The 12,915-nt window shown below is 36.0% G+C and overlaps 1 protein-coding gene across 2 annotated transcripts in view; it reads left to right on the top strand.

Moving 5' to 3' along the window:
- The window catches only part of LOC108623384 (thyroid receptor-interacting protein 11), a 33,663-nt gene that overhangs the window by 5,967 nt on the left and 14,781 nt on the right, over window positions 1-12,915 (top strand). For both annotated transcript variants that reach the window (XM_026812201.1, XM_026812202.1), the window contains exons 2-10: window positions 4,251-4,418; window positions 5,393-5,500; window positions 5,573-5,972; window positions 6,053-8,962; window positions 9,236-9,339; window positions 9,431-9,530; window positions 12,338-12,419; window positions 12,492-12,681; window positions 12,759-12,854. In XM_026812201.1, coding sequence (XP_026668002.1) covers window positions 4,251-4,418; window positions 5,393-5,500; window positions 5,573-5,972; window positions 6,053-8,962; window positions 9,236-9,339; window positions 9,431-9,530; window positions 12,338-12,419; window positions 12,492-12,681; window positions 12,759-12,854 — 4,158 coding nt within the window. The remainder of the gene's footprint in view (window positions 1-4,250; window positions 4,419-5,392; window positions 5,501-5,572; window positions 5,973-6,052; window positions 8,963-9,235; window positions 9,340-9,430; window positions 9,531-12,337; window positions 12,420-12,491; window positions 12,682-12,758; window positions 12,855-12,915) is intronic.

Genomic DNA, 12,915 nt, shown 5'->3' with positions numbered 1-12,915 from the left:
AAAATACACATAATCATTTCATAATAAAGGAACTATTTTTAGGGAAATATAATTTTCTTATTTTATTCTTTTTTTCACAAATCCAAATCTAACTTGTAAAACCTAATTTGTAAAACGACTTTCTTAAATCTATTACGCTGAATAACTAATCATCTGGTCGAAATACGAAAGCGGATGCGGAGAGAATAAAAGGGATGTGTTTGAAGCTAGCTTTAATGGTCCGAAGAGGGGCGATTCTAATGAATATGAAAGGAGCCTCCGTTAGGTCAGGTCAAGGAATAATACCTTGTTTGACTTGTACAGCGGCGACAAAAGTTTCCTTCTTTCCCGCCGTTACAGCCAGCTTTGACTCACCTCGAATCACTTGATATCTTGGGACTGACAAGGTTCGGGGTCCCAGGGTCGTTTAGCAGCAAAAGAAATTAGTGTGACGTTGTGTACATCGTAACGTCGATCTTGCTAGACTCTTTTGATCAGCTATCTTTGACCAGCTTCAGCAAATATACTCGCGTTTCCTAAAGAGAAAGATCGTATTTTCTCAAATCCCGATAAGGGAATATTGCAAGTGAAGCTGGTCTCATTTATTCGCATGATTATAAAGATTGTGAATGAGTAGGTTTCATCCGTCTTTGCGGAAAAGAGGCTCGCGTGTAATTCATTAAAAACGTTTGCGTGTGTCATTCGAGAAGTAAAGGCGACGGAAATGAACACGGTAGTATACCGATAGGATCGCATAGCGATTGCTTCGCGTTACACGCGAAATTACAAGGCACTGTACAAGGGAATAGATCACTGATATCGTTGATCAAGATTGCAATTTGATTGACTCCACCGATTGTTGTTTGAACTTTGCAACGAGCCTCTATCACCCATACTGATCCATTATGATAGGTCATAGTATGAAATTGATACTCCAAAACGGGTAGAATTTCACTTTAATAGAAAACAAACAAGTTCACTTTAGATTCATCATTTTCTGCTTATGTGATGTGAATCTCATTATTGTTGGATCAAACAACTTAATTTCCTTTGGGATTTTAGAAGACTTAGTTTACTATACAATGTGTAATACAAAATTTAGGAAATATGCTATTCGTAGACATCTCAAATAAAAAGTAAAGGACATGAGATTTTACTTTTTTATTGGTGTCTCTAATAAAAATTTGGAACATCAAGTTTATAAATCTAAATAAATTATATGCATGTAGAAAGTTTCATAAAAATTGGTTAATGTTGCTACAAGGTACAAGTGATTAGAAATGTCAAAAATCGTAGCTTTTCACGACTTTCGATCTTCAACTGACGATGAGATAAATTGAAGAATTTTTACATGTTTCGATGTGTCTAACTTTCATATGCTTTCACCTATTTTCATGAAACTTCGTACATGTATAGAAGTTAGATCTACAATCGAAATGATTCACAATTGGAGGCACTAATAAAGAAATTAAAAATCATGCCCTTTTCCTTTTTATTCGAGACTTCTACGAATAGCAATTTCTTTCAATTTTTTTTATTACATTTTATTTAGTAAACCAGACCTCCCGAGGGAAACATCCCAAAGAAAATAGATCAGTACAGTACTTCACAATTCAATTTCGTTGCAAACAATGTAATACAAAAGTTGGATTTTTTTCGATGAAGAGACTCCGTTAGAACGTAAAATGTAGTCTGTAAGAAAAGTATCGTGTCATTTGAAAACACGTTTAGCTTTACTGCAGCAGGAAGTAATAATTTTTCAATTGTCCGTAGGCGAACTGTGCACATACATTCTTGTCAATGATAATACCTTTTTGTCTTCCACCGTTGCCTTAAGGTGGTCGATGCCTGTTTGCTTTGCATGTTTCGAACAGAATAAGAATGGAAAAATGGTTCTATCTACTGCAACAGTTTTCGATGCAGAACGTACTGCCACAATGATATAGATTTATAGATTCACACATATATGAGCTCTAATCGTGTTGCGAATGAGGAAAATCGAAACGAATTGAAAAATATATCTGACTATAAAATTAAACTGTAAATAATCAACTACGAGTTCATTAAAATTCGACTATAACTGATTGTGAGTAATAAAAATGTACATTAAAAGCAAGTTATTAACTTCTTGCTAAATTATTTCGACATGGACGATATTTCATTGAATTTATCAAATCTCAATTTTTTTAAATTATCAATAGAATAATTAAAAAACGAATTCTGTTTTTGTTGAAGATTCCTTCTCACAGACTCTTAACACTGTGCAACAGAACATTCTTTTGCATTGTCATTCTTGTAGAATTCCTCATGCCAAGAGGAATCCGGAAACAGAAACGCTTTGTCACGTAACCGTTCCCGAAAAACAGCGGTTTTTGTAAAAATTCATGATTTTATATGAAAATGAAGTATTTCATGAAAATTAAGAGCGCGAGGAAGTTCATTTTTTAATCAACAGGTAGGCGAGACTTCACAAACCGTCCACCTAAACATGTAATATCTCATTTTTCTTGAAAATCATACATTTTTACACAAATCATTATTTTTTTACAATTACATCCGATATGGAGAAGTTTTATACGGATTGTGAATACAATCTCTAAATACTAATTATAATCTCACAAAGATAAATGATGTCACGCAAACTTCAAACATGGTGACGAGTCATTCGAGTACCACTAAACGGGTATTGATCATCAGGCTCGAAGTGAATCACGTGTAACAAGAATATGGATAGAATTTTCGCTACAAGGATATTTTTATTCTATTCCTCGAAGTTAGAATGCATTAAATCTATTTTTATCGAAAGGCGATATGGATATAGATTATGTAAACGTAAAGACTTTGAAAATTACAGTGGCTTGCATTGTATTATGAATTCAATTTGTCCTCTTGCATCGGTAGCGAACTTAATTCAATTGAATTGAGATATCCCAAATCCGGTTTGTCCTGGACATCTGGACGAAAAAAAAAACCAGCGGTGCAAAGTATGCACGGAACACGTGAGAGAGTCCATAAACGGTGGGATTACGCAAGCCCGGGCGATTTCTGTGGAATGACAAGGCTTTTATATCGATTCACCATACAATCTTGACATCCTTTCCATCGAGGAAATTGAATGAACAGGGTGGATTAATTAGGACCGAAAACTGAAAGTGATTTATTTGTTACACTGGAATTATTAACTTAATATAAACGGAGCAAGAAAATTCACTATTAAAAAGAAGAAACAATTTCTTATTTATACTTTAGTCTGTTACAATAATTTGAAGAATTTTTCTTACATTAACTTTTGCAGATTGTATGCATTACACAATATCAAAAATATATGTAGTTAAATAAAGGTGCATAATGTATGAACAGTATAATATGTAAAGCATGATACTTAAAGGTTTCTTACTAAATATCATTTTTTATATAATTATTGTACCTAAAAGTACACAGTGTAAAAATAACATACAGTATTGTAAAAAGGTACGCCAGTGAATAAAAGTTGGGTCATTTACCTTAATGAATTTTTATGTAAATCACATTTTTTAAATTGGCATCGTAAAAGTTTTATTTCACACAAACAACCTGTCAATATCGTTTTTTTTTCCTTTCCTGATAGAGAACCAATGTGACCATAATTTCGATTACATAATTCCGTCCACCTCCACTACGTTTGTTCTTTTTCTCTTTTTTCACTTTTACGTTCCAGCAATGCCGTACTAGATACTGTAGATACATACGCACATACATGCATTGTTCACATTTGCGGGATATACTTATGTAAACGTGCATAACAATGCTAAGTTAGTAATCATACGATTACCAGCGGATTCGCATCCTGCTTCGGCTCTGACTCGTTCCTCTTGTCTTTGATTAATTGAGACTTAAAGTTAATAGCAATTCTCATACTAAACGGGAATTGTAACACATCGGTTATGGAAATTAAGTACGAATCATATTTATTCACATGATGTTCTAAGATTCGAAGCGTTACTTATGATTCTTATGATATTAAATCAATGTCTTAATTCGAATTACATTTTATTTTGCTTCGTCTTGAAATGATTCTGTCAACAAATAAATTCGCTCGGTTCTCTGTGATAAACTAGAGAAACAGTCGTGTCTTTTCTCACAAGATTAGTCTGAATAATCACAAATTTTCTTTGCTAAACATGATTCGCATCCGTTTTGGCCATTGCGAACGTCGTTACGATTTCCTGACAAATAATATTTATGGGTATACAAAATAAGCGTATTTAATGTTAATATTTTATTTGTTATAGAATGATAGTAACCATGACGATGAGAATGAGGGATTCTTTTGGGATCCACCCTCCACGAGGAGTCGGAATTCCAAGAATCAAAACCATGTGTGGCAATTGCAGGAACAATTGGCACAAGCCACCGTGAGGATACACGATTTGGAAGCTGAACTTAAACGCGTTCAAAAGGTAAGATACATGAGTTGTATCCATGTTATTATGTAGCCAGTTGATCTATGCTTCTGATTTTATTAAAAAATGTTTTTCCTGCATGAATTTTGAATTAGAAAGTTAGAAAACATGGTCTTTATTTTTTTCCTCACAATTTCTACCATTTCCTATTTTTTCGAAATTTTCTTCACACAACATTTAGTAAACTGACTCATCTAACTACTTACTTAAGAAACTGAGATTGTTTAGTATAATTCGAAAGCGAGTGACCCTATATATGAACAAAAGTGAACGTTGGAATATTGACGAAAAAGGATAAGTTAATGCATTCTTCTGGAATCATTAGCCGTACGTGTAATATTTTCGTTGCCCTATAATGCACCTAATAATCGCATTGTCTTTTCTGTCCCACAAAACGTAAAAGGGATAATTACCGTAGTAATTGTTTCTAGATAATTGTGTTTAATTTTAAACTGTGCATTGACGTCCACGTTTCACGCATGCATACATGTGACAACACAACACATGTCATTACTTACGTGTTTTATCTTTAATCAATATCATCTCGTTTATTGATCAAAATATAGATACGCGTAATATGACTGTCGTTCAGTTTTAATATTAACGCATTTACAAATATTTATATCTTCTTCTGTTCAAAGATTAATAAATGGCATTTCATTGGTCCTCATTAACATTCAGGCACACTTCATAAATTTTTTAATATTGGACCAATTAACTTGCCTTGCCTTGTGTCGCTTACTTTCTTTTCTTCTAATTTCGAATAATAGTAACTTTGCAAAAAAATTGTTTTATACATTATCTACATAAACTAAATCTCCTAGCATTTGAAAAAGAGTTAAGTTGATTTGTCGAAGATTATAGTAGTTATTCCAGTTTGAAATGTGTCCGAATATTAGTATATGCCAGCGTATATCCTTATTCTTCTAATCTATGCTTTTCTAAGAAAAGGACGTTATCATTGATTCCAGATTAACAATTTCACCTTAAAGGACGAACTCACCGATGGACATCAGAAAGCGGAGTTCTTAAGAGCTAAGCAAGATATAATGAATCGTATAATACAAATGGAAGAGAAGGTATATATAACTTTTCTTATAAATATTTAATTGAATCAAAAACATAAAAGAGATTATTGTTTTATTAATTAGAATCGGGAGGCTGAGAAGAACGCAAGACGCACGCATTCAGACGAAACGGCATTGGTCACTGATTTTCGTACGGTGCTGTCCAAATTGAACTCCCTCGAGAAATTGGATTTAGTTCGTGGCGCCTTGAAAGCACTAGAAACTGAGAATGAAAAATACAGCGAGGCCAACAAGCGGGAGAAGTCTGATTTCGACGAAAAATTTAACAGGCACAGCAAGGAGAAGCCTAATCTTGACGCGAACTCGTGCCACGAAGAGAATCACGCGCGATGCGACGGATTCGTCGAGGCTTCAAGCAACAGGGAGTCAGAGTTGCGCAACAAAATCAAGGAGCTTCAAGAAGAGAACAGGAGGTTGTTTGCCAGCATCGAAGAGTTGGATGGACAGCACGAGGAATCGATAGGTACATACTAATTTTATTAAGTTTAGAGAGGAATAGTCTTTAAACAATAATTGATCCATATTTATGTTTCATAATTACAGAGGAACTGCTGTCTCTCAAGGAGGAGGTCGTGAAAAAACATCAGTGCCTTCAGAACGCTTACGAACAACTTTATGTAGAATACAATCAAGCTCAGGACAAAGTCGTCCAACTGGAAGATAAAGTAACTAAATTAGAGTCTGAAACGCGGACGCGAACGGCAACTGTCTCCAGTTCAGTGCAGACTAACAGTAGAGAAAGTGTGGACAAATGTACGCAGGCGAACGATTCGGACTCCATCGAGGAGCAGAATGAAAACAAAGATGATGCGGTCAACTCGTTGACTGACAGAGTGCAAAATATTTTGAAGAGCACTTGCGTGGAAATCGAGCCGAACGAAACGATCTTCGAAGCTCTGGCGAAACAATATGTCGATGTGAAATGGAAGAAAGACGTGGTGGAGAAGTGGGTATCGGAGTTGAACAGAGAATTAAAGGGAGTCGTGGAGATGAAGGAAGATCTGCAGATGGAATGCAGCATGAAACAGTCGCATATAGACACGCTGCTCCAAGAGATCGACGATTTAAAATCGAGTTTACCGTCGATACCTGAGGCAAACGAAGAACGCATTGTCTCGTTGGAATCGGAGAACGAGTCACTGCATGAGGAAATGAAGCGGCTTCAAGCGGAGAACGCCGCGATGAGAAAGAAAAACGCGTTGCGGAAGAAGAACGCGATACGAGCTGCTGGCTTGAACGAAGCGCGTTTGAAGAGCCAGGCTCACGCAGCAGCTGCGTCGCGCAAGAAAGCTGCCAAGCTGGAGAATATACCGGAAGACATCGAGGACACGTTTAACACGATGGAGAACCTGAATCGAAGATTGCACGCCAGTTTAAACGAGAACGATGGGCTGCGCAAAAAAATCGACATGTTAGAAAATACGGAGAAGGAAATGCAGGAACAGTTGAAGATGTCGTTGAAGAAATGCAGGGATTTGGATGAGAACGTCGAATTTATCGAGGAATTGAAATATAATCTCGAGAACGCAAAACAGGAGTTAATGACGTCCACTACAAACACACAGCGATTGGAGAATAGTTTGACGCTTCTAAGAGACGCGAAAAACGAGATTCAGAAAGAAAACGAGGAACTATCTATGAGGAACGAACAGTTGGAAATTGAGATTTCACAGTGGCGTAAGAGTAATTCGGAAACAGGAAGTCATGAAACCTTGAAAGATCTTCAGGAACAACTAAACGGAGTCACTCGCGAGAAAGATGATCTGGAGTACGATATACTGAATATGAGGAAAGAATTGGATGAAGCGTTGAGTCTAATAGATTTGAAAGAAAGCTGTATAGCAAAACTGAATCAAGAAAATGAAACTTTAACGAAGGAGAAGGATTCTTTATTGGAACAATTGACTGCCATCCAGGACGAATCGAACGATAAAATAGACTTGGTAAGCACTGAAAAGACTTTGCTTGAGCAGGAACAAGCGGAGTTGAATGAAAAATTGGCGAGCAACGAAAAACAATTGAACGAAACTAGAGAACGATTACAAGAGATGGAAGAGAGGTACGCGAAATTGGAGAGCGAGTTTCTATCGATGGACGAAAGGGCTGAGGAACTTCAATTAGAAAATGAAAATCTGCATAACGAGATGAAGAAACGTGAAGAATTGAAGAACGATTCGGAGATCGCCGAATTGACTGAGAAGTTGAATTCCATGCAGAACGATTACGCCCAGCTGGCGAACGAAGTGGAAACGTTACGTCAGAAGGAAAGAGAATTGACGAAGTTCGAAGAAAATTTAGAATCGTTTGCTGAGGAGAATAAAACTTTGAAGAGTGAGTACGAAATGCTTCAGGATAACTATAGACAATTGGAACGCGACGTAACGTGTCTACAAACAGAGAAAGAGGAGTTGCTAAATCGCTTAAATGAAAAGGTTCGTGATAACGAGGAACAACAGATGTCGGTTCTTTTAGAGGAGAAAACACGAGAGAACGAAGCATTGAAAGAAGACAATAATAGATTAATGACGGAAGTAATGAATTCGCAAATGAAACTGCAAGAAGCCGTCGATAGTAATACGGAATCGGCCGATATGGCAAAACAAACAATAGAGAGTTTGTCTCACCTAATTCGAGAAAAGGATGAGGAGATCGGCAACCTTAAAAATGCATTACAACTTGCCAAAGATAATGCAGAGACGTTGGATCAATTCGTTACCGTGAAGAATGAACGGGACGAGCTCGTGAAATTAGTTACTATTAAGCATAACGAGAGTTTACAATATCATGCAGAAATTCAAAGATTGACGCAATTGTTGAACGAGCAAGCCTCGCAGGTTCGAAGTTTATTGGCGGAAAGAGATCTACATCAATCAGAATTAAAGGAGAAAGACGCCGAACTTTTGTGGACGAGGAGCGAGTTGCAGGCGGTTCAGCAACGGTTGAAGAACGCCGAAGAATCGAGCAAAGGAGAAACTTGCGGGATCGTAGAGCATACAACGCAGGCCGCGGAAATCTCAATTCTCATCGAGAAGTGTAACGCGTTAGAAGCGGCGCTGATTCAAGAGCAATCGAACAACCGAATGTTGCAGAATCAATTCAGCGAAAGCCAAAGTAAAGAGGCAAACGCCGCGAAAGAGTTGGAGAGGCTGCGAGCGCATTTGGTGGAAATAGAATCGAGCTACACGGAGGATGCTTTACTCGCTGAGGAGGCCAGGAAGCAATTAGAGGCAAAATTGCAACAGGCTGAGGAAAAAGTGAAATCTAGCTCGACCGCATACACGTCTGCGAATATAAGAGCGAATCAGCAAGTGGAAACCCTGCAACAACAGATGGCATTGATTATTCAGCAAAGAAGTGAAATACAGAACAAATTGTCCGCTGCTGAAGATAAAATACTCTCGCAGACGGCTTCTTTAACTAATCTACAAATCGTTCTGGAGCAGTTCCAACGAGGTAGCTTATAGTGAAATACAATCGTGAACGATATTATGTCGGCACACTTCAAAATAAAATAACTCTTTTAATATTGGATCGAACAACATACTTTTTGGAATGATAAAGACATAGTTTATTATGTAAAAAAGATTTTAAGAAAGTCTTCGAGTATCCCACAGAAAATTATTTGTTTTTAAAGTTATTCCATTTCGAATTGTGGCCACTTAATATTCACTACGACTATACTTTTATTTTTTATAAATGATTATTGTTTACTTTTACTATTTTTAGATAAAGAGAGAGATATCGTGGCGGCAACAGAAAGAATTCAGTCCAAGTTAAACGAATCTTATAAAAGACAAGAAGAATTGATCAATGAAATTATAAATCTCAAGGTAGTCTTACATACTTGTTATATTAATATTGGAAACGTAGTTCTTACTTTTGTAGCACGAAATAATACATTGTTATAATTGCTGTCCATAGGAACAATTAGCTGAGGCTAAAGAATGCTTACAAGCGGCTTCCAGATTAAGTGAGGAGCTAGATAGAAAAACGGAACGTATCGAACAACTTAGCCAAGAAGGTATTCGATTTCATAATTACTATAAGACGATATTTGTCTGCATCTTGTTTTTTTTCTCCACATTTCGCATGATTAGCATTATTTGCAATCAAAGTACCTGCCCAATCATAATTTTGCAATAGCAACAATTTTTATACATTCGCAAAAATATTTACAAACATTCATTAGATTTTGTGTAATCAATTTTACCTCATTTAATACCATTTTTTTTAATCAAATGCAAAGTAAATAATACGCATCTGCGCTTCATTGTTGTGGTAACGAAAATCAGATTTTTCTGTGTGCGATTTCTTTTTATCAAACGGAATTGAAACTAAACTAAGAATAGTTTTTGGAATGATGCTTGGCATAGCGTAATTATTAAAATTTGTATTATTAATTACCATACACCATTAAATACTAAAGACTGTTATGTTGAGAATAATCCGTTCCTCTTTACACTAGCAATAGTAGCAATACGTTTTAATTTGTAGCGCAAAGTAAAATTCATAACCGGATTATTCTCATGTAAATAATAAATTTTTTTTAAGTGGATATCCGTATTTTGCAAAGTAATCGTATATACGTAGATTAAATACATTTTTTACCTCGATCACTAATAGAATACCTCAAATATTGCACTGATATTGATCACATGCTACGTCTAGTATAAACATTATTAATTTTGGAACAATGTATACAGTAGACTCTCGTGTAACGCGATAAATAAAATACAGGAATTTCCTACAGTCTAGAATTAAATCTACTTTAGTTGAGCATAACATTGCTTGTTTCATTGTCACCGACGACTTTTATTTTCATGCATTCCTAATTCATATAATGTGTGACGTATTAACCGCGTTATGCGAGAGTCTACTGTACAAAAAGTATTGTGTATATAAAATAAGGAAACACACGTGATGAAATTATACTCGCAGTCAGCCAGCCTGTAAATCAATTTTACACCAAATTTTCTAATTGCAATAATTGATGCACTGGTTGAGAAGGTTGCAAATCCTCTTACTACAACCCCCGCCCCCTCCATCGCCCCCCTTATCATCGGTTTGAGTGTGATCTGTGACTAATCTGCAAAAAAGCAAAAACACGTAGACAATCCGGCGGCGTAGTCAAATATCAGCTGGTAATTCTGGGATTTTTGACAAGAGCCCAGGATTCTTGCTGGTATCCGGCTACGAGCTGGACGATCGCCTTACCGCACTAAATCACACATCTTCACGTTGGCTCATGCATTGCCACTGGTGCTGGTGCTATCTTCTCTTATGTTTTTCTAAATACAAATACCCCATTACTAACATGAAGTACTGCTAAACGGCACGAAAATAGTGTCATTAGATTTATATTACTAAAGTTCATTTTGCACCTAATTAATATGTAAATCTGTTTTTACAATTTGTACTTCCGCACAGTATACGAGTGGTGCATTACATAATATTCCGGCATTCTCTCTTTATCCTTGAGGGAAAAAAACTGCTAGCTGCTATGAGTTTGCAATACTAGTATGTTATAAACCAGGAAATGATATAATAGCGATGTTACATGAATGACGAATGTATTTTTATTACACTGATTGATCGCGTTCCGACTGTATCTCCAATAATATTTTCTAATCCATAATTTCAAGCGTTAAATTTTGACGATTAAATGCAAGGGGCCGAGACATTATTTGGTCTTACACGTATTGGAACAAGCTATAACGTATTGTAGGCAAATCTGTGTAAAGATAAAGTTTGGTAGCGCTGGAGTGGGTAATCTCATGCGGTAACTGTGAGCGTGTGAATTGTAAGAGCTCATATTACCTCGTGGGGTTTCCCACCCGTTACCATTATCCTACAGGGATGATATATGTAGTATGTAGCTAAAACAATTCGTTTTCATATTTGCGACGTATACAGTCTTCTATTTTATATGCTGATCGACTAGAAAACTGAATATTAGTATTTTTCTTGTAACAGTATCGTGAATATCGTATTAGATTTGTTATGCATATTTTTTAACTAGTTTCATTTGTAAGGAATTGGATTAAAAATATAGGATTAGGATAGTCCAACACTGTCCAACTTCTCTTAGTTCGTTTTCTCTCTTACAAACGTTTCGGGAGCCAACGGAGGGCATATAATCAAAAAGTCAATTAATGCCACATAGAAAATTAGTTTATTTCTACGAAAACAGTTCATTAAAATAGTGTGACAAAAATATATGCAAAATCTCAATGAGTCCTTTATGGACGTAATTATTGAGCAACCATCTTTTTTTATATCCATATCAATATTATACCGGTTTTTTGTAACATCATAACGGCCGTTGTTAAACTTTCTATATAAAACACGTTTCTCTTCATTTTAATTATGAAATTACCATAGATGTTTATTTAAATCTTTATTGATAAAATATTGATTTGCTTCACGGGTCGCCAGTTGGACAGCGTTGGGATAGTTTAGTGTAACGTAAACTAAAATTAATATAGCTTTTCTTACTTCTAGTGGCATGAGTCATAGATTTTTTTGCTAGTATGGCATGATAAGCGAAGAATGCAGCATGAGCAACCAAGACATGGGTGTGAGTATTACATCAGGTACTGGTGTAATATTCGGACAACCAGTACTTGTGTTATACTTACGCTCATATCTTTCCGACCTCCAGTATCTGCCGACTTTACAACGCTGGAATGCACGTATATAGAAAACGAAAGATCCGACATGCTAAACTTTTCTTTAAACCGAGCTAATAAATAATATAGTATAAATTAGTATCTTGTATTGTCTTATTATTAGTTTTTTTCTTACATATGTTTTATTGTATATTTGTAGTGGACCGATTATCAAATCTTGTGAACACAGCTGATAATAGGATACAGGAGGCAAGGCAAAGTGGCGAGGGAAAAGTTGATAAGTAAGTGTAAATAATATCGTTGGACTGATGTTAGAAGATTTTTATATATATAAAAATGATTATTTCTTCCAGGACTCTCGTTAAGAATCTTTTATTGGGTTACCTGTCTTCCTCGGCGACGGATAAATCCTCTGTGCTCAGGGTGTTCTCCACAGTTCTGGATTTCAATGAATCGGAGAAGGATAAAGCTGGTTTAAATAACGCTGCCGCGCAAAATAGTTGGTTTTCACGTTTGAGCGGCGGATCTACTGTTCCTATTAAAGTAAGTTTTTCATCAGATTTTTTAAGTAACAAAACATCGATCGCTAGAAAATACCTTAAATAATTGCAAAATTTTAGGACCAAGAAGCATCCTTATCAGCGGCGTTCGTTAGATTTTTAGAAAATGAATCTAAACCTAAACCACAGTTGCCTGCATTGCCCATACAAACATCGGTAAGGGTATCAACAATTTTTATTTATTTATATATACAGTCTTGATCGAAGATTTGGAGCA

The sequence above is a fragment of the Ceratina calcarata genome, unplaced genomic scaffold, assembly GCF_001652005.2.
Source record: "Ceratina calcarata isolate Rehan_Ccalc_2016 unplaced genomic scaffold, ASM165200v1 scaffold264.2, whole genome shotgun sequence".
NCBI lineage: Eukaryota > Metazoa > Arthropoda > Insecta > Hymenoptera > Apidae > Ceratina > Ceratina calcarata.
This window is presented reverse-complemented; position numbering and strand designations above follow the sequence as displayed.